This window comes from Dermacentor variabilis, chromosome 4 (genome assembly GCF_050947875.1).
Source record: "Dermacentor variabilis isolate Ectoservices chromosome 4, ASM5094787v1, whole genome shotgun sequence".
Taxonomy (NCBI): Eukaryota; Metazoa; Arthropoda; class Arachnida; order Ixodida; family Ixodidae; genus Dermacentor; species Dermacentor variabilis.
In genome coordinates, this window is record NC_134571.1 from 7,997,391 (window position 1) to 8,023,417 (window position 26,027).

Below are 26,027 nucleotides of genomic sequence, written 5' to 3' on the forward strand. Positions count from 1 at the left end.
TCTGTGGCCATTTGTTGAACTTGAGAGTGTGCGGGGCCTGACTCTTATGTGCTAGGGGCCGTAGTTGTGCATTTAATTTAGCAAGTTGTGTTTAGCCGCTTGGTTTTTAAGTTTAGTGCCTTTGTGTTCCTCCGCTGGTTGAAATGTGCTCCGCGAACCTTGTTTTATAATGGTATGCTGGCTTGTAAATGTTGACGACGATTGCGCTTGACAGAATCGTGTTGTTGATAGGCACGTCATCTGCGTCTTGCTCGACTAAACCGATATAAACGTCTGCTGGTCATATTCGAAGGAGTTCTTTCCGCATTCAGAATGTAGAAAGGTTCGTCTTCGTGTGTTGTAACATTTATTACTATGCTCCATTTCGGCGGTATGCATGACATGACCCCGGAGCCGGAGGGTGCTCGCCTTTTCGATTGTGCAGAATATCGACCATTGGCTTACTGGAAAGCACACTTCGCTTGCGGGGATTTTAGTTGCTGCAGTGCCTCGTGACTGCCGAGAGACATGTTCCACTGGAAACTACTTGGTCCCGTGCGAATTTGTGCGCCGTTGAAACACTAAACAAAGTCACTACCGCCTGAGAATATGCCGGTAACCCAGTTCGCTCGCGTCGTCGTTGTAACATATTGGTGTCTGTTCGTTGATGTCTGAAAACGTTAAGGTATGAGGCCGACTTCCAGGGTAAAAAAAAAAATTAAATATATTACGAATACAGATTACGAGTCTATGTTAGAGAGCACGCTTCTTTAGGTATACGGCAGCCTGAAATGTGTGTAAAGCTTTTTACTAGAAAATGAATAAGTGTGGGCCTCACGCCAGCACCCATAGCATTATTTTGCCTCGTCACAACCAAAGCATTTTTAACGGCAAAATAGGTAAGCCCTTAAACTGCAATGAACCAAAACTAATCAGATCAAGGGGATCCTCGGAGCTCAGTGATTCAATAAGCAAAACATATGCTCTTCCAATTGACTGCCATGCTACAAGAAAGAGCCATATCGAAACTTGTTGCAAATTTTACTTGTGGTTCATTACACAATTTATTAGGAAACAAGTTATGCTTGTTCTTATATGGAAGAAATGCAAAAAAGAGTTTTGAGAAAACCAACTAAAAAGATTTCAACAAAATGCGTTGCACACAAAAGACCTTCAAGAAAGCTAAAATCCCCTGTATTTGTAGCTTGTTTGTTCCTGAATCTTGTTCTTGTCTGCTTTTGCCAGTGTGGCACCTCGTCTTTTTTTTTTTTTTTTTCCTAGCTTGTTTTGCAACCTCAGTACTCAGTACTCAGTGATCAGCGCTGGTGATCATTTGTAAGGCAAGCTCATTGTGTACAGACCAAGTACTATACCAACTTGGTTTAGGATGTCAGCTGTGCCTCTGTTGCTATTGTTTAAACGACATATAGCGTAATGCGAAGCAAACTTGATGGTCAAAAGGTTGGCATGGGTATCCTTGGGTCCCCTTTGCCAAATCATGCCACGTAGCAACTCCCCTTGTCAGAGTTAATGTTTGTTAAAGACATGCTGAAAATGCCTCAAAGCAGTATTGTTTTCACTTACTATTACTGGGAAGCAACATACTAAAAAAAAACACGGAATTTAGGCACTTTTGTATCACACAAAACAGACACTTTGAGATTTGGTTTCGCAAAAAACATAATATGACATTTTCTTCTGTTAAGAGTCCCACAATGAATTGCACATATAACAAAAAAATAAATTGCCATGTAAAGGAAATTGAGTTTTCAAGTTGGCCTTGTACATTAATGGTGCCTTGCAGGAACACAGGGACAAAATGGGTGGCTCATCAACTGGCGTGCGCTTCTCCAGTTCGCCACTGCCGTTGCCAACGCCCAACCACCTCGAGAAGCGCAGTGCTAAGGACAAGGGATCCAAGTTTCTGAGGCGCCTGGTTCATGTGCGACACATGGACTTCCAGTTTGCCATGTGGCAAATGCTCTACCTTTTCGTTTCCCCGCAAAAAGTGTGAGCGTCGAACTTAGCAGCACTTGTTGACCACCCTGCTAAAATCCCTTTGGGTATTGCAGTATCTGTAAATAATTGCTCTAGAAAAAATATGAGCCAACAAATCTTGTGTGATTTGCCATTACAAACCACCAAATGTGCACATCTGGGAAAATTGCTGCTTTACTGAATGACCATGCTAAGCATTGGCTCCCAATTAGTGACTCATTATAACCGATGCACAAAAAGCAAACAATGACTAGGACACAGTGTGTTTACGTCATTCTCTGCTTGTGTTCTCATTCCTTTTGCATGTAAGCAATAACGAATCCGTTCCGACTTGCCAAGTTGCAGCCCTTCTATATCAATGGTCTCAAACTCGTCTCTGACACTGGGTCGCATTCAGCCAACGTAGCTCCTCGAGGGCCGCATCGCTGGGCGCCCTTTTCTTGCCCATTTTCTGCCCCACTCCTTTTGCAGTCATCATCATCAGCCTGGTTACGCCCACTGCAGGGCAAAGGCCTCTCCCATACTTCTCCAACTACCCCGGTCATGTACTAATTGTGGCCATGTTGTCCCTGCAAACTTCTTAATCTCATCCGCCCGCCTAACTTTCTGCCGCCCCTTGCTATGCTTCCCTTCCCTTGGAATCCAGTCCTTAACCCTTAATGACCATTGGTTATCTTCCCTCCTCATTACGTGTCCTGCCCATGCCCATTTCTTTTTATTGATTTCAACTAAGATGTCATTAATGCGCTTTTGTTCCATCGCCCAATCTGCTCTTTTCTTATCCCTTAACGTTACACCTATCATTCTTTCCATAGCTCGTTGCGTCGTCCTCAATTTAAGTAGAACCCTTTTCATAAGCCTCCAGGTTTCTGCCCCGTACGTGAGTACTGGTAATATACAGCTGTCATACACTTTTCTATTGAGGGATAATGGCAACCTGCTGTTCATGATCTGGGAATGCCTGCCAAACGCACCCCAGCCCATTTTGCGCTGCTTGCCTGCAAACACACGAAAATTCTTGCCAGGCATTCGGCACATGGGAGAGGGAGCTGACACTGCTTGCAAATGGGTCAGTGCAGTTGTAACAAGGAAATAGGGCAGCATCAGAGGGAAAAAAAGGAGGTGCACTGTTCACTGGGGTGCGTGTTTGAGGCCCCCATTCTCTATATAGTGTGACTTGTGGGTGTGCCGAACTGATGTAGCAAGAAAAGGTGGCACTTGCGGAGTCGCAGAGAGGCTATAGCTATACTCTGTTTAATACATAGTAGGCAACGCTGCAAAAGCTAGTGGGATTTTCTCACAGCTTGTCCATGCCATATATACATTTTGTGTGAGGGCCACATTTCTGTTTTTCCAATCTTAATAAGGAGTGGCCTTTACACCGGGGCGGGTGCCATGTTGGTCCAATTTTTTGGGCTGTGCATAATCCCCATCATTCTTTTGTGCCAAAAGAATTAATTTTATTTATTTATCTTTATTTTTCATATACCCACAGTGCCTATCGGCATTACAGTGGGGTGGCTTACACTCATAGGAAATTAAAGCAGGTAAACATGACATGGAGTTTACATCACTATTTAGATTACACTTATTTCTAAGCTTACACAGAGCGTACCAATAAGAAAAGAAACACAAACAAATTTACTCGTTCAGCACATTTAGTGTGAAAAAAAAAATGCAGCATAAGCACAGTGTAACCACAGCCTAAAAAAAGAAACCAAGAGGGTTTCATGGTTACAACTTCTGGCGTAGAAATGAAACTTGTTATCACGAGATAAGAAAGAGAAAAGTTGAATAAAAGTAAATAAAATGGCATAATTGTGAAGCAACTGAAAAGATTTCGCTCGCTTCGTATCACGTCACAGGAGAACACAGATGATGGCATTTAAAGAAGTAAATAGATTCTTTAGAAGTGGCCATCACCACATCTGAAGGTAACTTATTCCATTCCGTGGGAAAAATGAGCTAGCATAGGTGGTCGTCCTACTTTTGCATTCTTGAATTTTATGTTGGTGATCAAGTCGTTCAGAAGTATAATAAAGAGGAAAAATGTATTGTGCTTGTTGGATGCCGGTTTGTGAGGCATAAATACTATACAAAAATTTTAAGTGTAGCTTAACCATTCGATGTTCGAGTGGCTCCTAATGGAATATTTCCCTTAAATATGACATGCTCACTCTCAACTAGTTGTCTTAGCCAGGACATACCGGGCAGCCACGTTTAGAACTTTTTAAAGTTTGTTTTTATATAGGGACGGTGCCTGGATCCAATATTGATAGTACATATTATTTGTAAAAAGATTCTAGTGATCTGGAGGCCCTTGAGACAGTATAATAAACATGTTTTGTCCCAGACAATAAAGGTGTAAAATAGACTCCTAGGTATTTATACTCAGTAGATGTTGGTAATGCTGTACTAGACACTATATAAAATGAATTAATTTGTATTAATATCTTGGAAAACTTCGTATATACTCTTTTATTCTTTTAAGAATTAGTTTCATACTCCATTGTATACACAATGAGTAAATGGTGTCCAGGTCATTTTGACGACTATGGCAGTCATCATCATTGCATATTTGTCTGTATGAGATACAATCATCTGCAAACATCCTTATACATGATGTTACCTAAGTGCTGATGTTGTTGACGTACAAAAGAAATAATGGCCTGGGAACTGATCCTGAATTCCACACCACACATACGCTTTGAGACACGAGCTCACGCATGCACAGACAGGGCGGCACAGCTCACATGCGTTGAAATTCGGCTCTCTGTTATTGAGTGCTTGGGCTGCCTCGCAGCGGCGTGCCCGGCTACGCAGCTACAGCATGGTACATTCAACTCTCAGTGAGGCAGATTTATGTCACGTGAGAAAGTGCTTTTTCTTACCTTTATGTGTTGATCTAGCCACTCTAAAGATACAACAGTTACCTTTATAGATATTGAAGCATTTTGAAACACTCGGTAACGAAGTATCAAGTGGCGCCTTCGAAGGTGTCTATGAGTGAGCCCAGTGAGCGCGTGCTGTCGCATGGATGGGAGCGTGTCTTAGTGTATGCAAACCACCATTCCTCGTGAGAGGCGGCAGGCGCAAGGTGCGTAGACACGAGCTTGCATACGTCTGCAAATGTATGTGTGGTCTGAGTTTTATAATACTCCTAATGAAACATCAGTATCTAATTATGCCCCATCAACAACACCATACTGCTATCTCTAATGCATGTATGTGGATATTTAAGACACAACCAGATCAACATTGTAACTAGGCAATTCTAACAGCAAAGCATGAGGTACTACATCAAAAGCTTTCTTAAAATCAAGAAAGATACTATACACAGGTGTATTATTGTCTAATGCAAAAGCCAAATCACAAACAAACTCTGTTGGTTGTGTAACACAGGAACATTTTTTCCAAGAGCCATGTTGACTTGAGCTGAGCAGGGAATGTTGATTAATATGCTGCATAGTGGATGAGTACAAACATGCTCTAGGATGTTACAACAAACATTTGTTACAGATAGCGCATGATAGTTAGATATGTTCTGCAGACCTAATTTATGAATAGGCACGACAGTAGGTTTTTATAAAAAGGAAGAGACTCATCGTTTAATGATTTCTCGAAAATAATCTTTAGATACGGTAATACTGATATTGTACAAGATTTCAGGAATGCATTCAATAAACTGTCAGGACCAATAGCTGCTGACTCATCTAATCTTTTAGCAGTACTTCAACCACATGGCCATCAACAAAAATTTCCTGCACGACAAGTACTTTGTGTAGAGTAGGCTTGTCTAGTATGGTATTGGCTAGTGGCAGAGAAAACACCGATTTAAAGTATGCGTTGAAACATTCGGCTTTTTCTGCTGGCTTTTTAATGGTAACATTATCTATAACCAAATCTGGAATAGACATAGTGTCTTTTCTATCTTTCTTGACAATCTTCCACAGCTCTTTTGGATTTGGATTTTAAATTTAAATTATGGGGCCTTACGTGCCAAAACCACGATCTGATTATGAGGCATGGCATAGTGGGGGACTCCGGAAATTTGGACCACCTGGGGTTCTTTAACGTGCACCTAAATCTAAATACATGGGTGTTTTCGCATTTCATCTCCATCGAAATGCAGCCAACGTGGCCGGGATTCGATCCCGTGACCTTGTGCTTAGCAGCCCAACACCACAGCCACCAAGCAACCACGGCAGGTCGAGTGCTGCGGTCATCGAGCGTGATGTGTTCATGTTTGCCTGTGCGCGCTGACACCTTGCTTTCATGACACCATTTTGTCCCATCCTGGAAGAAAATGGCAAAAAAAAAAACATGATTTAGCATGTTCAATTGCAAGTTTACTTCACCAGTTTGTTAAAGTTTGCTGTCGACGCACTTGTTTTGACCGCTGGATATGGTCTGTTTTTCTGCTGTGTCAGCCTGTGCAATTCTTTTGTAAACCATGGTTTATGCCAACTATGTTTCCATCTCAATTATCCAGGATGGGACAAAGCAACTTATTAGATGAAATATTTTATTCTTAAACATGTCTAAAGCTCATTACATTACAAGATTCTGCGTTGTTTCAGAGGTCATAAAATATGCATCCAAGGCTGCATATATTGCCTATATTTTGCCTTTTCTATAAGTATAAATCTATTGTACACTACTGCTATTAATTTTCACATACCCAAAGTTCATTTCTGTGTGTACAGCATTGCAATGACTAATTCGCGGTATTATTTTAGTTGAGAGCACAAGATCCGTTTTATCAGTCAGGAAAAGGTTGAGATTATGATTTTTGTGGGTGGGTTCAACTATAGTCTTTGACAGTCTGAGCAAATATATAAAATATGCCATTTGAGCATTCAAGGCACTGGTTGTAGCTGAAAAAGGTGGCTGCTGGCACCAGTTGAAATGAGGGACGTTAAAATCGACTCCTAGAACAATGCAATCGGTATCAATTGTTTCCATTACACTTGTAAGCTCTGATAAAGCATCAGTCGAACTTCATGGTGGTTGAATAAAAGAGCACACTGGCAGCTTTTTCTTAATACATTTCAGCCGGCACCAGACAGCTTTGTATGAACTGTGTGCTACGTGCAACAAGAATAAGCACGCCCTGTGCCTATTTCGATCCCTTCTATTGTAGATAAAGCCACTGGGAAAAGCGTCGTTATTTGCAACATCATTTTTTAACCATGACTCCGTATCAATGACAACAGGCAGTTTTACCATGCGTATAAGACTGTCAGAGTCATCCGTTTAGTTTTTAATGCTTCAGCAAATAACTATAAGGAAGAAAAGGGTTTCCTGTGACGTATTCTTCCGTCATTTGACCTGCACTACTTGACTTGTGGAATCGTTGTAAAAATGAATGATGTCTTGTATTTAAATGATGATTTGCTGCAAGTGATGTTTTCAATTGCTTTCATAATGTTTGTTTATTTGTACATGCATGTACACCACGTGCCTGGTTTCTGTCTAGTCTCAACCACAGTTGACACTGCTCAGTTTCTGCTCGGCATCACACTGATGGATACAGTCATGTCTTGTGCTATCCATGGCACTAGATATGGCTAAAGCTTTTTACAACAATCTCTGAAGACACCACACTGGCTATTTCAAAATAGGGTGTGCACTTCTTTTTTTCTGCCCCACCTAACTTCAGGCTGCGAATTTGTAGGTGTGGCTCTTGTGCAAGTGCTTCTCATACTAGAGTGTGTACAGTAGCTACGCATCGTGTAATTTGATGTAACATTAAGTCTCATTCTTTTGTGTCACAAGATTTCATATAATTATTTCATAGAAGGCATCGCAGCTCTCAAGCCGTTTACCACTGAACAAAACAAGTGACACATTCTTGCAACCTATGGACGCGGTGCACCACTTGCATTCGAGATCAAAAACAGCATGTGGCATACTGGAAGCGCAAAGGTGCACAAATAATGTGCAATTTCCATAAATTGTACCTGTAAAAGGCACGTAGGTAGCTATATTACGTAAAAAAGAACATCACATATGAAAAACAAGTGCACTGCATAACGTGCTGAGTGGGTCTACTAATGCTGTACTACATTAGTGCTGTACTACTAATGTCACTTCTGCAGCGTTGCATGCTATGCATGAAACAGGGTAGCTTCAGTTGCCTCTATTCCACGGCTGAATGAGGTGCAGTGATTTTAAAAATGAAGCAAGGAGAAACGAAACAGCAGATACACGAGGGAACACACAACATAGACTCAGTCTATCAAATAGTCCCATTGTCATTAAACGGCAGTCTGGTGCATTTAAACTTTGCAGCATAGCTGTACATTGAGAACAGCATGTTGGAATTCTGTGTAGTCTGTTTCACCATAAATTGGTGAACTGCAAAACTGGCGGGCAATGAGAGCCAATGAACACCGCATTCAGCCATGTGATCAGTTGCTGCATCATGTCTGAGCAGCACAAAAGGCTTCAAAGCAAAAAAGGCATTTCAGGTTCCACAGACGCAGCCACCTCTTGTGCCTTGTAGGACTGTTCATGAACCATCTTGTAGTTATTGATCCTCTCTAGCCCCACTGGATGTATACCACTTTCTTTTTTGTAAAGCTGTTGCAGCAGCATCTTGGGTGCTTGTGAGCAGCTCAGATATCTTAAGCTTTATGAAGGCAGATGGTAAGTGCCTGAACAGGGTGGCCAAATATCTTGGCTGAGCTGTTTTGAAGAATACACTTATTGCCAGTAGCAAGTTGCTCTTTTCAACATAGTTCCTTGCTTTTATTGAGATAAACTTGTTTAGGCCATATTGTCATACAAGGCTTTCCTTTGCTTGGAGTATCGGTGCTCGCAGCTTTCCCATAGATAAGATGAGAATCCTTGAGATAGAATATAGATAGCAAATACAGTCGAATCTTGATATCTTGAACTTGAAGGGGCCCGAATATTTGCTCGAATTAAAAGAAGGGCTTTTTTAAGTATTCGTGCACCATAGCACGATGCACAGATGGTGCGAGTCGTGAAATATTACGGCGTGCAAGTACACACCGAGCGAGGACCACAAAACTGCCCATGCCGGTCAATGCTTGCTTCCTTGATAACACCTGAAAATGAAACTTCAAGGAGCGAACTAAGCTGGCGCTGGGCCGGTGGTGCTAGTGGCGCCAGTGCCGGCACGGAGGCGGGCACTCGTGGAGACCGTCAGAGATGAGGGCGAGGAGGGAGCGTAGTTGCAAGGAAGCGAATTTGCTGTCCTGCCAGCTTGCTGGATGGCGCTAATTACCTCTGCCACCTACTGCCACTGAAGCAGCCGAGTTGCCAAGGCCAGGACTGGGCCTCTGCTGCTGCTTCTCTCTGCGTGCTCACTTGTTTTTTCCTTCGTCAAGTGACAAATCGGCGCTATGCTCACCTTCTTTGTCCTGCATTCTTAATGGAGTCGTGTCTTCTCAAGATGACGAAGTCGTTGCCACTGATCATTATCATGTTGGTGTGCTCCCTTCTGTTGCAGCGTCGCCACCTTCAAAAGGCAAAGTGAATGAGGTACTGGGTGTCACCTTCGCGTCCTTGTATTCAGGGTCTGTCTTGCCATACAGAATCGGATATGGCGCACTGTCTCCAACAACCTTTCCATTGGGACATCTCGGTTTAGATGCGTCGTAAAAAAACAAGCACGAACGAGACCAACCAAGCAGACGAAAACAAGCGTGAGCGAGAGCTGACGCAAGCAGATAATAGTGCGAAACAAGCGGTCCGGCTGAACCAGATGTGAGTACAAATAGACCGATCGGGTGGGTCCGCATGATACCAGTTTCGCACGCATGTGTCACTGTAGGGGCCACTGTTATTGGGCTCCTCTGCTCGCGGCTCACTTGCCATTGCGGCGAGCCATGAAAGATCGGCCCATGACCGATCCCTCCCGCGGCCTGCGTTTTGCCACTAGTGTGGCTGGGGCATTACAGCACGATGCAGAAACATCGACCTTGCCCTTTGAGAGAAGGTGAAATTTCTTCCACGGTCTTCTTTCTTTCATTTGCAGCATTGAGGGGTTTCTCCTAAGCCTTTCCTCTATGGTGCGGTCAGAGCAATGTTGGTCGGAGGCGCTGCCGCGTGATTCGGCACGCTGCTGAGAGCATTGTCGGAGCGCGGTATGTTCGAATTAACTGTCACAAGTGCTTGCACATTAAAATTACCAGCCGTTTTCACCCATTGGAATACACAATTTTGACGGGACCACAACGTCAGTTCGAATTAATGAAATTCGACTGTACAATAAAGTGGGCTTCTAAATGGGAGAAAGCAGTTCTGTAACCGCTCAATCAACTGCTTTCATGCATGTTATTCAAGCAAGAAGTTTGGCCATCATGGAGGGCAGTTTCTCACCATCATATATTGCATCGTTTGTTTTTGGCCACCCAGAAATTTTCACTTGTCATCTGAAATTTTGTGTAGTGGTTTCCATTGGTTACTGTGATTGCATAACAATATGGCAGTGTCCAGGCCACCTTCTTTGATCCAAATTTGCCTGGGCTACTTGTTCCCAGTGAAATAAATTGTAAAATAATATAAAACATAAAATAACTATTATATATATATATATATATATAATGAACTGTGAAATAAATTGCAAAAGCAGGCTTCATTTGGTCTTGTCTCGCACTCGGGATGATCTATGAGCTGGTTTTTATTTTTATTATTATTATTATGGAAATCAGCAGTTTGTTTCAATGTTGTTAGGCATGATACACCACAAAAGTGTTTTGATTTCTACCTTCCTCATGGCACCACAGCACTTGATGCTCAAAGAAAACATACAGAATGACTTAGTGCAATAAATTACTATCATATCCAATGGTTTAATACACAGTATAAGTATAATAAGCACAAAATGAAAAGATGTGTGGCATTTGCCCATTTCAACAGAGATGCTCATGATCACCCCTCTCGTCACTTGGCGATGCTGAACACTTGTTTACGGTGTTCAGGTGTACTATTAAAACAAGATCTTAGCACACACTAGGTATAATGTTAATCTCAAAGCACATTTGCTATTCTTGATCATCGTGCAATTGTAGTTAATTGGACAACAGCGTAAATTTATCACTGCTTCTTTTCGCAGTGTCGGGTCATGTGGTTGCCGCACACTGCAACAGAGCAGTGCGACAGGATCCGCCTGTTGCTGTCACTTGAATGTTGCATGCGGTAGTTGCCTTTTAGGAATAAACTGTAGGAGGAGTTTGGCCCACGTCCATGAAATTACTTTTACTAGCGTGGTTGCAAAACTGTGCAAAAGTCAATTTAATAAAAGCAATCAATAAATATTTTATTTCCCCTGTGCTGCTTCCATTGGCTTCGTTATCTGTTTCCTTCATGTATGAGTTGCATTTTGCAGCCACTGAAAAACAGGCAGCCAATGTTTGGACACAGGCAGGGTGGTTGGGCACATTCAGACTTGCTGGGTGAGCCTAGTTTATACATATATACACACAAAATATGTGCTCTTTCTACACTACCACAACTGCCGCAGGTTCAGCTTAGTGAGCCACAGGGCCAATTTAGTTGCCACTACACATACCAAGTCTCTGAAGCGCACCCACCAATTCACCAGCAGAAAAACAGTCAAAGGGAAGGGTTATTTATACTCACCCTTTGGTGACGCCCAACACGGTAACAATGCCTAGTAAAGGGTGACATGGGAAGCAAAAGCCCCCATTCCGAGGGTTGCGCATATTTTCAGAAGAAAAGCTCCAGATTACACATGGGAGAAAGACTCCTTGTAGCTGTGCTGTGTACTATCAAGATTGCCAAAGGGTAGGGCTGTGAGAGCATAGGTGTGGTACTGTTCATCAGGGTTTCCCTGCGACGAGTGTGGCGCAGAGTAATAAGACCATGCACAAGCACCTGGCACTGTGCTTCGGCCTAGCGTTCAGAAAGGAGCTATGCGAGGTGTGCATTTGCTGTAGGTGGAAGACACCTTAGACGAGCTCAAGTACAAGCAATTCCCCAAAAAGTCATCGGATGAGAGATAAAGATGTAAGCACCTTGCACTGTGCCAGAGAAGGTCTCTGCTGAGCTTGCGGCTGAGCTTTTGTTTGACAAGAAAAGCAAAGGCATGATTGTTGTAGAAAATAATGCACTGGAGCGTGCCCTCTACCGCTTAGCAACGGCCTAACCGTCGCCTCATTCCGATGTGAGTGGAGAAGGAAGAAGAAGAAAAGTGAACACCAGCATCAGGTCATTGCAGTCTCCACAAGCATCACTGACACTGCAGGACAACCTTAAATCTTGACTGTTTCAGACAGCGGATTTTCAAGGTTTGCAGGAAAATGTGCCACTTTTGTGCCAACTTGCAGGATGCTGTACAATGTGGCTTGTCTTTTCTCTGGAAATTTAGTCGTATGCATATGTGCATCAAAACATGCTACAGCACGGACAGTTGAAGAAATTGTGTCAAGCGAAAAATCAACCGTTCGGTGTTCACCACATTTCATTGCTCAGGTGATTTAGGAAAGCTCTGTTTTTAACAGGATTGCTCACTTCACTTGACATCTGCATGGCTTAACATTGATGGCACTTCTTTTTTACCCCCAGGTACCGCAACTTTCAGTACAGAAAACGTGAGCATGAGCTTTCCCCTGATTTCGCATGAGTCTTGTTAAAGTTGCTGCTTTACTGTGCTCATGCTTTGGCCATTTACAGAGACAAAGGACCAGTTTGCCAGGGACGATCCTGCATTTCTGGTGTTACTTGGACTGTGGCTTGTTGGTGCGACACCATTTGTTGCATATCCGTGTGTGACTAACTTACCTTGTACAATATGTGTTATATTTACGGAGATATAATGCAAGCTAACTTGCAGCCTAAATATTTACATCAAGCTTTGCACTTGAATCTTGTTATAACAAAGTCAAAGGAATACTCAGATGTAGTCGTATATAACCTCAGCCGCAAATATTTTTCTATAGTTGGCATAGTTCAAATCATGTTGGAGCTCTATCCAACCACTTGATAACCACATCTGCATTGAAAAATATTCACCGTCAGACATTTTGGATGCCTGCTTTTTCGGGCATTCTCTTTTACTCGGTTTATTTAACAGAACCATCACATGTACACAGCTGGTGACAAAGACAACCGAAATCATGGTCTACATGCTGCATTCCGTCTGATCACAATCCACGTATACAGCCATCGCAGATATTATTGTCGTGCACCATTTAATTTGCCCACTAAGCCTGAGTGTTGTGTTATGTGCATAAGCTAAATCGCAAAGCAGCCACGTGGTAACTTTTGATCTCCAGCTCACCGTCTGGGGTAGCAAAATAATCAAAAAGTGCCGATGTCATGCTTAGAAAACACGGGTAAGGCTGGAGATGGAAATTCAAGACGATGAGCAAAACGAGAGCAAGGGGAAAGCAGGAGCCAACGTTTCGACAAGTGGACTTGTCTTCTTCAAGGCAGTATGCTTTCCTCGCCACAGTATATATAGGTGGGGTTGAGCAAAACGAGAACAAGGTGAAACCAGGAGCCAACGTTTCGACAAGTCTACTTGTCTTCTTCAAGGCGACATATGCTTTCCTCGCCACAGTATATATAGGTGGCGAGGAAAGCATACGTCACCTTGAAGAAGGTGAAAGCAGGAGCCAACATTTCGACAAGTGGACTTCAAGGCGACACATGCTTTCCTTGCCACCTATATATACTGTGGTGAGGAAAGCATATGTCGCCTTAAAGAAGACAAGTCCACTTGTCGAAACGTTGGCTCCTGGTTTCACCTTGTTCTCATTTTGCTCAACCCCACCTATATATACTGTGGTGAGGAAAGCGTATGTCGCCTTGAAGAAGACAAGCCCACTTGTCAAAACGTTGGCTCCTGGTTTCACCTTGTTCTCGTTTTGCTCAACCCCACCTTTATATACTGTGGCGAGGAAAGCATATGTCGCCTTGAAGAAGACAAGTCCACTTGTCAAAACGTTGGCTCCTGCTTTCACCTTGTTCTCGTTTTGCTCGATGTCATTCTTAGCAGCAGTCAAGCCTGAGGTTGTTCACATACTCGGGGGCAGCATTTTAACTACTCTGCTGATTAGGAAAATTAATGCAACAAAAGGATGGTGCACACAGGAAGGGAAGACAAAGACCAAGCACTCAACTTTGTCTTCCTGTGTCTATTGTCTTTGTGTTGCACTAATATTTCTCATCAGCAATGTAAGACCAACTAGACCAACAGTTCTGTAGTTTAACTGAAGCAGTGAAGTGAACTGTGGCTGACCAATGATTAGCAGCCAAACACATAATAGTTGGTGTGTTAGCAGGAGGCAGGAATTAAAAAAAAAGAACAGTGCACATAACCAGTGCATGTCACCACAGTGCAGCCTGCCATACTAGCTCAGTGGCATTGCACTGCTGAGCACGAAGTCGCAGGTTCAGTTGCAGCTGCAGCAACCACATTCTGATGGGGGCGCAATGCAATAACACTCGTGTACCGTGCATTGGGTGTGCACCCCAGGTGGTCAAAATTAATCCAGAGTCCCCGAACTATGGCACACCTTATAACCAAATTATGATTTTGGCACATAAAACCTCGGAATTTAACTTTTTTTTAAGCTTTAGAAATTATGCGTTGTTTGACCTTCCTACTGTGCATCGACTGCACTGTGAGATGTAGTGTTGAGGTGGATGATGCTTGGTGTTTTGCCAGACAGCACGAGATGTACAACTTTTGCAATGCCATGCATGGCAAGATCCAAAATTTTGGAAATTGAGTATGCTCTACAAAATGGCCAGTTCTTGCCTGATAAAAAATTATTTCTTGTGTCCACAGGTAAAGTTTCGCTTCACTTCTGTGGGGCTTTGCAGGATAAATTCATTTTGTTTGTAATATTCATTGTTTTGTCATATCCTAGTTCTTTATAACAAGGTTCAGCTGTACATAGGACTTTTAAAATTTTCTTTTGTAATATTTGGTAGATATTCAACACATTTTACTAATAAAGAGACTACACTGGCTCGAAGGCACATAAAATTGGCCCAGATACAATAGTAATAATACAATACAATAATGACAGTCACAAATACAGAATTTTGTACTTTGTTTCGGCATTGTTACTTGTGAACTATGGTGTAGCTGTGCAAATGAGATGCCCTTGAAGATTTTGTGATGTTTAGCTAGGTTATCGTCAGTATTACAAATAAAACAGCATGCTAACTCCTCCGCTTCTTTTTCTCTTCTGATCACAGCCTCATCAGTGGGATTTGTGTTGATCCTACACATCAGCTTCTTGGGCTTCCTCAAGTTTCTTCTGTGGGTCATATTTATTGACTGCATTGGCATGGGTGTCCTTGTGGCTACTGCACTATGGTAAGCGTCAGTGATATGCTAGGCTCATGCTATTTGTGTGGGCGCCTTTTCTGTAAGGGCTGCTCACTAGGCCACCATTGTAAATTTTGGTTATACACTGGAAGTTGTAAAAGGCAATCTAGGGATCGTTTTACCAAAATAATTTTTCAGATTGGTTTACCGTAATAATTTTTCAGATTGGTTTATTGGAGGAGATAAAACAAGCAATTGAATGCCCTGGTACCAGACAGACAGAAAGCAAGCGCGACTGAAAATAAAGGAACTCTCTTCCTTTGCCTCAATTAGCGTCCGTAACAGTGTTTCTTCCTTGCTTTCTCCTGTACTTGAGTCGAGTGACTGCCTCACTTTCACGTAACATGCCTGTCTCCTTTTCTTCTCTTCTTGTTTTGCTGCGCGGAACATTTCCGGACGCGGCACAGAGCGTAGAACATTAGATGATTTACCGAAGTCACTTGCCTTGGTGGGTGAAGTTCCGTGTGACCTTGACTCTCTGGCTGGAAGCAGAGCTTCCTCGTGAGAAAGGATGTATGACATTTGGTTTGAAATTTCAGCTGTTTCCATGCCACATGGCGATGTAATCCTTGGCAGATACAATCGTCAGCACATGATGTATACGCTGCACTTGTCTGCTTAAAGTTACCAAACCTGGTGAGGGGCCCTTTAACACCTACAAGTAGCTCTTGCTCTACATTAGCTCTACATCAGTGGCCCTGCTAATGCACTGCCTCAAGATTTTGACATTATGTTTGTAATGTCTGTACAGTGTTCAGAAGAGTACTGACCACTCCAGGTTCGAGCTTAGCAAGCCATGGGGCAGCATCAGCCATCAGCTTGTGCAATCTGATGTGCTGCAGCACACATGCACTCAGCCTCCAAAGTGCACTGAGCCCTGCACCACAAGAAATGTAATAGTGCCCGAGTTCTCAAAGGACAGATTTGTTTGCACCATGATCTCTCATGACACCCGACACTATACAAATGCCTGTTCCTGGGAAGCAAATACTCCCCGCTCACCAAGGGCGACATGCAGACTGGGCACCGCTAGCAGGTTGCCCCAGTAGGAATGCTCCCTGTGGCTGTGCTGTCACAGTGACCAGTCAGGAGAGCTGGTGTTTGTTTGCCTTTCATAGGTACCGCCCAGCATCCATGCGTGAGCACTAGGTACAGCTCTTTGTGTTCGAAAAGGAGTAACGCAAGGCATGCATATGGGGGGGGGGGGGGGGAGGAAGGTGCCATAGGATAGCTCAATCCTGAGCAATATCAAAAGGTGCCATTGGACGAAAGGAAAACATGTACGCACCTTGTGCTGTCCCAGAGAGGTCTCTTCCCTGGCATTTGCTTTCACAGCCACGGCATGTATGAGTGGAAGAATGAGGGCATGAATAAAAGCACAATGGAGGCTGGACCTTCAGAGGTGGAGTGACAGCTGAGTAGCCATAATCCAGTCTTTTTACACAAGCTTAATTGAGGATGTGTATGTGCATTTTAAAGGGATTGTCTACCTCTCGGAACATGTCTTTGGAATGTGGTGGGAATGAGAAGCTTGTGTGTCATATTGACAGAAGCGAGCATGCTTATATCCCATAAACAAGGAATTATATATATAATTTAGCTCTGAAAGCTGGGCAATAATGACATGTGGCGTCGATTGGTGGTGGAACAGTGCAACCAATCTCTCTACTGTAACATAACCAAAAAGTCGAGCGGGGAGAGTTACGTTGCTTGTAGACAATACTGCATTGCCTGAAATTGTATTTTATGCTCTTCTGCTAACTTTTCTTTGAGTAAGATAGTAATTTATCTAATTTCCAGCTAATCTGTGTTAAAAAGTAACACCACCTTGTGCAGATTAATGGAGTCACGGTGTATGGTGGTACATTGTTGCATGGCCTCCAAGGCTTCCATCGCATCCAGTAATCTGTATTGTCAGTTTCTGTACACATATTTACGAAGAGACTGTGCAGATCAAAAATTGTTGCGTTATAATTTTTTACTTACTTTCCAGAGAAACCACTGCATGTTTAACACTTCGAATGGTAGACTTATATTGTTCTGCAAGAAATTGTGCATTCAAATTGTTATGTCATGGCTGCATTGTTAAGGGAACAAAGTCATCTTCTCACATCAGATGTTCAGAATGAGCAGAATTTCTAATGTCGTGAAATTATCGTTGTCTGGGACATGTATTCGCGCCACCTCACAGAAGTCTTGCTAAGTGGGCATGTCTTACATATCTCGCTTGCAATGGATGATGCTGCAGATAGCGCACCTCTGCTGCTGCTGTGAGCTGCAGGTTGGGCAAAACTGGAGTTGGCGTCCACAGCAGCATGTTCATTAGAAGCAAGTGGCGTCTGCTTTCAGCACACTCAATGCGGTAGCACAGCTACTTTAAAGTGACACTAAAGAGAGAAAAATAATTTGAGCTGTATTAGTTAATTCTACGATACTGTAAAAAGCCACTCTTGCAGTCATTCTTGGTGAGGCACAAAAACGAAAGTCAAAAGTTACACTGCCATGAAGTTCCCACACCAACTTGTCATGTCATCATGCGACGGCATCTGCTCGGGACTAGTCAATCTTTTGTTGTCAAAGGTGGACTACATTGTAGCATGCTGAGAAAGGCAAAAACGAAACTTGGAAAGCTTCAAGAACATTTACTAAGCCACATCAAAGCAAACACACACAAAAAAAACTTTGAAATCTGACTACCAGCTTTGAAGCCTCAGCATGAAATTCAAAAAGTGCAAGCTTGACCTTCGTTTTCTCTTCCAATAGTCAACCCAATGCTGTGAAATTAATGAAATTAAACTAATTTAGTGTTTTTCCTGAGTGTTTTCAATAAAACTATGCTTTTTGTAGAGCGTAGGTGTCATCCAGGAGTACTAGGGCATTCTCTTCAACATAACATGTAAGTCTCTAAACAGATCAGAGAGTCAGGGGTCTGCAACTGCTGTTTGCAGTAATTGAGTGTATAAGGTGCCATAGGATAGAAATACAGGGTACTTATAGGCTTGATGATTAACATCAATTGTATAAGTGCCCTGTATCTGCCTTTTGAACATCGCTATTGGAAATGACAAATAGCATACTAGAAGTTACAGCTTGAGTGATATTGTGAACAAAGATTAGAAAGAACTCGGGACCCAGAACTCGGAACCCATTCCCGTGTCTATGATGACCCATGTTGGTGTGATAGATGTCCGTTGAAGAAGAGCGGTATGCATGTACTCATTGCCACACACTCAGTGACCCAAGTTGGTCCAAACATTAATTTAGAGCCCTGTTAACTCGGTACAGCAGCTCGATGCGTTACGCATTTTATCACTGACTACACAGTGACCAAGGTACACGAGAAAATGTTTACACACACATACATTCATGCATGCACACATACATAAAGACACACACACACACACACACATAGCCCCTGGAAAGTGCCTGAAGAACCCGAAGAATGCTGATGCATTAAAGTGATAAGCTAAGAGGCAGGAAGACGGGAGTATGGTTTGCAAAGCAAACAAGTAGTTCAGATCAAGAGAAGCAGATAATCGGTAGGCCTAGGTGTGGCAAAATGCAGGTATATCATGGATGGAAATCGTTGGCCTTTGACCTGCACTGTATACAGAATAGATTGATGACAATGATGTACTGAATAATGGATGCTACTTGTTAAGTGATGGTATGGGCAGCTTTGTAAGCCCATGTTCTTGTTTGCCCAGGTTGATCAGCAACAAGTACCTGCTGAACCCCACTTGTCGCAGTGAGGATGTCGAGTGGGGATATGCATTTGATGTGCACCTCAATGCATTCTTTCCGCCACTTGTGGTTTTGCATGTCTTCCAGCTGTTCTTCTCTCGTTGTGAGTGCAGCATTCCTCTTCACTTGTCTGCAATGTGCACGCAAGGCTTTTTAGTTTTCACTGCTTGTCTAGTATTCAACAACTCTAGGGTAAATGCACATGTCTTTCGGAATCTTGCTCCAGTGCAACAAGGTAAACTGTAGGTACAATTTTACACATAGGCACTGTTTTGTTCATCACATAGCCAACATTTGGGGCTTATATATAATGTATATGATCCTCTTGTTTTCTTTGTTTTCGTGTTTTTTTGCAGCAGCCTGTTGGTCCTGTGGTCTAGCCCTATGTGTCTGGACATTCTTTTTAATGGCCATCTGACTGCGTTACCTTTGCATTTAAATGAAAGCACTAAGGCCATTAAATGCAGAAAAAGGCTTCCTTTTTTTTCTTTGTTATTGTGACAAGAGAGAAGACCAGTAAAGCTGGTTACAAATTTCTGACTGTTAGTTAAAATTGTATAGTAATGTTTAGAACTTTACCATAAATTGTTCGCTGGCTTATTACCTCTACAAAGTGTACTTCCTTCTGAACCTTTTATTTGAGTTAATCATTCATCTGGGATCAGGCCACTTTAATGTCATCATTCAAGCTTCTCATTGCCTTCTTAACGGCTGTACAGTTGTAAGTTTCATTTGAGACCTTTCAAGAACATTTTATTTCTCTTTATGGAAGAAAAGTGGACATTTATTCTTCATGAGATAAAGAACATAAAATGTCAAAAGTGACAGAGACTGCAGTAGATGACTGCTATGGTGGCAATCCATTTCTGCAGTACACTGTAGGTGCACCTCAGAAAGAACAAAAAAAGAAGTTAGATGGGAACAAGAGGCCAAGAGGAAACATTATTTTGGAGGGGAATGGGGAAAGTGAACATTGCACTCTTTGTAGTTCCATAATTGTTAATACTTCTCAAAAATTATTGTACTCAGTGAAAGGCATTGCTGTCCTCATTAGAGTTTGTTCTCACTGTTAAGAATATTTGTTGCAGGGCCCCTTTAAGGGGAGATGCACCTCAGAGATCCATTTTCATTCATAATAAAGATAATTGCATCAATGTTATGTACAATATAGAGCTTATTCTGCTATTTTCAAATATGATTTCATTTTCTCAATATCTTACCAGCATATTTTTTTTGTGTCCTCTGAAAGTGTAGAAAGTGGTTTCTCTTGCAAGGCCCGGGCATCGTACCAGACCTCAGAGAGTATTATCATCATCAGCCTGATTACGCCCACTGCAGGGCAAAGGCCTCTCCCATACTTCAACTACCCCGGTCATGTACTAATTGTGGCCATGTTGTCTCTGCAAACTTCTTAATCTCATTCGCCCACCTAACTTTCTGCCGCCCCCTGCTACGCTTCAATTCCCTTGGAATCCAGTCCGTAACCCTTAATGACCATCGGTTATCTTCCCTCCTCATTACATGTCCTGCCCATGCCCATTTCTTTTTCTTGACTTCAACTAAGATGTCATTAACTCGTGTTTGTTCCCTCACCCAATCTGCTCTTTTCTTATCCCTTAACGTTACACCCATCATTCTTCTTTCCATAGCTCGTTGCATCGTCCTCAATTTAGGTAGAACCCTTTTCGTAAGCCTCCAGGTTTCTGCCCCATACGTGAGTACTGGTAAGACACAGCTGTTATACACTTTTCTCTTGAGGGATAATGGCAACCTGCTGTTCATGATCTGAGAATGCCCCAGCCCATTCTTTTTTCACTGCTTTTAGGCTTCCTACTTTCTTGAGAGCCGGTTCAGTTCTATCCATATTATACTTCTTTGTGTCAGCTGTCCTGCGCTTGTTGATTAACTTGGAAAGTTCTGTCAGTTCTATTCTACCTGTAGGGTTAGAGGCTTTCATACATGGGCGTTTCTTGATCAGATCCTTCGTCTCCTGCGATAGCTTACTGCTATCCTGTCTAACGGATTTACCACCGACTTCTATTGCACACTCCTTAATGATGCCCATAAGATTGTCGTTTATTGCTTCAACACTAAGGTCCTCTTCCTGAGTTAAAGCCGAATACCTGTTCTGTAGCTTGATCCGGAATTCCTCTATTTTCCTTTTTTCCGCTAACTCCTTGATCGGCTTCTTATGTACCAGTTTCTTCCGTTCCCTCCTCAAGTCGAGGCTAATTCGAGTTCTTACCATCCTATGGTCACTGCAGCGCACTTTGCCGAGCACGTCCACATCTTGTATGATGCAAGGGTTAGCGCAGAGTATAGTCTATTTCATTTCTAATCTTGCCATTCGGGCTCCTCCACGTCCACTTTCGGCTATCCTGCTTGCGGAAGAAGGTATTCATTCCGCATATTATTCTGTTCTGCAAACTCTACCAATAAATCTCCTCTGTTATTTCTAGAACCTATGCCATATTCCCCCACTGACTTGTCTCCAGCCTGCTTCTTGCCTACCCTGGCATTGAAGTCCCCCATCAGTATAGTGTATTTTGTTTTGACTTTACCCATCGCCGATTCCACGTCTTCATAGAAGCTTTCGACTTGCTGGTCATCATGACTGGATGTTGGGGCGTAGACCTGTATGACTTTCAATTTGTACCTCTTATTAGGTGTCAAAACAAGACCTGCCACCCTATCGTTAATGCTATAGAATTCCTGTATGTTATTAGCTATATCCTTATTAATCAGGAATCCAACTCCTAGTTCTCGTCTCTCCGTTAAGCCCCAGTAGCACAGGACGTGCCCACTTTTTAGCACTGTATATGCTTCAGAAGAACTTCACTTTGGCCTAGTTGGTATTTACTGCATGTCATATTGACTGTATATGCTTCTTTTGTCCTCCTGACCTCACTGAGCCCTGTTATACAGTATCCCGTTTAATGCCCACTAATTCCTCCAATAGCACTGCTAGACTCGCCTCACTAGATAACGTTCTAGCATTAAACGTGGCCAGATTCAGATTCCAATTGCGGCCTGTCTGGACCCAGAGATTCTTAGCACCCTCTGCTGCATCACAGGTGTGACCGCCACCGTGGTCAGTTGCTTCGCAGCTGCTGGGGACTGAGGGCCGGGGTTTGATTGTTGTATTCATATAGGAGGTTGCGTAGTAGTTCTGCGGAAACCCGCAAGGTGGACAGAAGTAATTGATAAAGGGAAAATCAGACATCCACCCGTTCGTAGCAACTGCTACAAAGGAAACCCATACGGGTTCCTCGAAATAAAAGCCTAAGAGTTGAAGAAAAATTCGTCCTGGTCTGGGGCTCGAACCCGGGACCACCGCCTTTCCGGGGCAGCCGCTCTATCATCTGAGCTAACCAGGCGGCTAGCAGATGGCAGGGCGAAGTCGAATTTGTCGACAACACATGAAGCAAAGGTAAATGGTTGACGTAGTAGTTCTGCGGAAACCCGCAAGGTAGAGAGAAGTAATTGATAAAGGGAAAATCAGACATCCACCCATTCGTAGCAACTGCTACAAGGCTACAAAGGAAACCCGTATGGGTTTCCTTTGTAGCAGTTGCTACGAACGGGTGGATGTCTGATTCTCCCTTTATCACATAAAAGGTTGTGGCCAAGCACTGCACCAAGGTGGCCAATCCTGCTCTGGTGAGGGAGTGCGTTACCGGTTCTGGTCACCGAGATCAGGCCACACTCCAGGCCTGTTTATGCAATTTTATCAACACACATTTTTTTTTAATCCGGTGGAAAATTGCGCGGCACCGGGATTCAAACCACGGCCCTCTTGCATGCGAGGCGGATGCTCTACCTCTACGCCACCGCTGCACCCTCAGGGAGTGTTATAAAATAGTCTATATTGCTCCTTATAGACAGCTATCTGTAAATAAGCCTGAGAACTATTTTTTAACGTTTTTATTAGAAGAAAAACGTTTATTTTGAACTATGTTTATCAAGAAAATTGGTTATATTTTTCCAAAATGCACAATAACGAAATTGCTGCAAATTACAATAAAACCTGGATACTTCCATTCTGCACATTGAGTGCAACTATTTTGGCACACAAACAGTGAAAACATCTGCACATTGAGTGCAACTATTTTGGCACACAAACAGTGAAAACAAAGCAAAATAAAGTTAAAAGTGCTATACATGTTTATTGCTATTGCGGATGATCAATTTGCATGAAATTCGGCCAGAATGCAAACCAGTCTCTCCCAAAGTGTGGAACTTGAAAATTATCCTCCTGCTGCATAGGTGGTACCCTGAGAACATTTGCAAGCTTCATCCTCCAGCCAGGCTTTCTTTGCTACTTTGCAATGACAAGATTTAGCTTGAGATGTCTGTTCCAGAGATTTTATTTATAATATGCTGTAGTCAAACTCTTGTAAGACTTCCTCTGAATCTTTGTGGCCCTTGTTGAACTGCCGTATGGCTATAGATGTGGCCATCTCCACAACAGTGTGTGAAGTAAATTTTGTTATGGGGCACAGCAACCCAATCTTGTTTAAAGACTCAGCTGCATTTGGGGGTTTGCTCCTGAATACGGTGAAACAGCAGCTTTTTGCTTGTCAGTCTCTCATATGTTGGAAGCATAGCCTCTGCCTGAGCATTGGCGAATGAGCTGGTGCCAACTCGGCCAGGGTTTGTGCTCGCTTGTTGTTCCCTCAGGAAACTGAGCATGTGTTGGTGGGCTAGTTGGTTAAGCATGATTACAAAGACGGCGCCGAGTACCTACGTGCTGTCTCGTGTCCTTTCTTCGTGTGTTGTTTCATTCAGCGCCGTCTTTGTAATCACTCTCAGGAAAGCTCAGCATTTGTGCAAAAATTGGGGTCCTGAACTTCATCAGTACAGCATGAATGGAAAAATGAAGCTCCTACAAAGAAATATTATTTTTTACCCTCATCTCCCTTTAAGAACTATATGTAACTGAAACTGTGATTTTCAATGAGTTAGTATGCATGCATTTTTATAAGCTAGAAAAGAAGCAAAATATTTATATTCATTAATTAATTTGAAGGGAAGCGCTGGAACGTAATGTGCTTTTTGTGCAGTGCTTTCACACCACATCTCACTTCTGTTTGGCAACACTCTCTGGCTTATCGCGCTGGGATATTACATCTACATCACATTCCTTGGCTACAGCGGTAAGGAATGATTTTTTGAAAGCATGGTTTACTAGTACTCAGCTGTTAATTGTCCTGCTACTGAATTGTTTAATAATTCCATTTTGTGTATGTGCTGTGTGTGTGTGTGTGTGTGTGTGTGTGTGCGCGTGTGTGTGTGTGTGTGTGTGTGTGTGTGTGTGTGTGTGTGCGTGTGTGTGTGTGTGTGTGTGTGTGTGTGTGTGTGTGTGTGTGTGTGTGTGTGTGTGTGTGTTTCACGTAACTGAAATCAACGTTCTTAACCCTTTATGGACGAATGTTGCCTACAAGCAACAAACCAGATAAAATATTTGCTGAGTTTTGGTATTGAATGCACAGCCCCTGCCTAAATGTTTTTGTCCAAGACTGAATGACAGGCAGCAAGTCTCAATGTTGGTTTAGAGCAGGAACGTAGGATGAGGAAGAAATCGAAATGTGACTTGCTCTCTTTTGAAACCACGGTCAAAGGAGACAGACTGATGCAAAATCTTTGGCTTCAGTTGTATCACACGCATAATGAAAATCAAACACACTGTGCTCCTATGGTTTCCATATGACGAGAGCTGTCAGTCGTTTGGGATGCCGAGAACACTTGCAAAGCAACTGACAAGGATGACTATTGTGGCAGTTGTGACGAGTATGCAGCTTGTGGCATTGACTAGCATGATTTAGTAGCCAAGCTTTATGATAAATAATGGTGTGTTATGTTCAAATATTTTCATTTTACTAAAAAGATATGGGTTGACCTATATTCTATTTATAACTTTTTATTTCTCGCGGCAAGTGCAATATATAAGGGGTCAACCTATATTCATGTTTGACCTACTTCCGATTAAATATGGTAGCCATAATATAATAGCATAACCTCGACGGCTTTTGGTGGTCACTGTGCTCTGTATTTGCGACAAACTTACTGGTTGCATGCAGTTGACACACTTTCCTCACTGACATGTACAGTGCTCAGCAATTGAAATATGATAACTGGCAGCCAGCACTTTTTCTTCTCACCGGTGGGGCCCTCACTTTCATTGCATACCTTGATAGCTCAGCATGGCGTCCCCAGCACCCACCGGTGGTGCAAAAAGCGTCGGCCGTCATGGATGGGGTCGAGTATGGTGTTTGAATTGTTGAGAACTATACATTACAGCACGCATTGTGGACTTGTGTCTGCATTGGTAAATTCTTTGTAACCAATAGATGCTCTTTCTCTCTTTCAGCCCTTCCTATCCTGAAGAACACACACATCCTTCTCTATCCACTGGCCCTCCTGCTTGTTTGCTACATAGTGACTTTAGTGTGTAATATAAACCTTTGTGAGGCCCTTAATGATTTCTATGCATACAGAGTGATGTAAGGTACATCGATACTTCATGGCAGGAAGCTGTGTGCCATGTTTTGCTTTCCTTGATGGAAAATAACTTTCTGATGCTTCGTCGTATGTCTGTGTGTTGAGATGGTAATTTAAAGCTGTAAAATATTTTAGTGTCGTCGCACCTGCAATATGCTGTATATGTGTGCCCAGTGTGGAAATAAACTCGTGGCATCATGTGATGCAGTTTTCTCTATTTTTATCGAGCTTGCTTTCTTAAAGGATTACTGACGCGAACTTTTTTCGCACTTTTGTTCGTCATTTGATAGCTGTTGACGCAGCAATCAAGGTAGGGAGCTTCACTTGCTTGTGAAAGGAAAGAAAGACACTTGTAATTATGTCGCCCTTTAGTGTGACCAGATGAAAATACATGCCTTCTGGAATGAAGCAGCCCGCAGGTTTTTACATGGCTAGAGGAGGAGGTGGCCTAGTGGCACTATACCAG

At 42.8% G+C, this 26,027-nt stretch overlaps 1 protein-coding gene across 2 annotated transcripts; it reads left to right on the top strand.

The window, feature by feature from the left end:
- Unc50 (Unc50 RNA binding protein) lies at positions 1-25,778 on the top strand. Of its 2 annotated transcripts, none has more exons than XM_075688054.1 (8): positions 1-172; positions 1,784-1,989; positions 12,538-12,563; positions 12,646-12,711; positions 15,184-15,304; positions 19,024-19,163; positions 24,124-24,216; positions 25,431-25,778. In XM_075688054.1, the coding sequence occupies exons 1-8, from the start codon at positions 170-172 to the stop codon at positions 25,565-25,567; spliced, it is 792 nt and encodes a 263-aa protein (XP_075544169.1). In that variant the 5' UTR covers positions 1-169; the 3' UTR covers positions 25,568-25,778. The 2 variants fall into 2 exon arrangements, with proteins under 2 accessions (XP_075544169.1, XP_075544170.1); XM_075688055.1 differs by lacking the exon at positions 1-172 and adding an exon at positions 179-322.
- Positions 25,779-26,027: the final 249 nt, after the last annotated feature.

Coding starts and splice junctions, on each gene's coding strand:
- Unc50 (XM_075688054.1), top strand. Junction 1,990..12,537: donor TTCGTTTCCCCGCAAAAAGT/GTGAGCGTCGAA, acceptor TTTTACCCCCAG/GTACCGCAACTTTCAGTACA. Junction 15,305..19,023: donor CTTGTGGCTACTGCACTATG/GTAAGCGTCAGT, acceptor TTGTTTGCCCAG/GTTGATCAGCAACAAGTACC.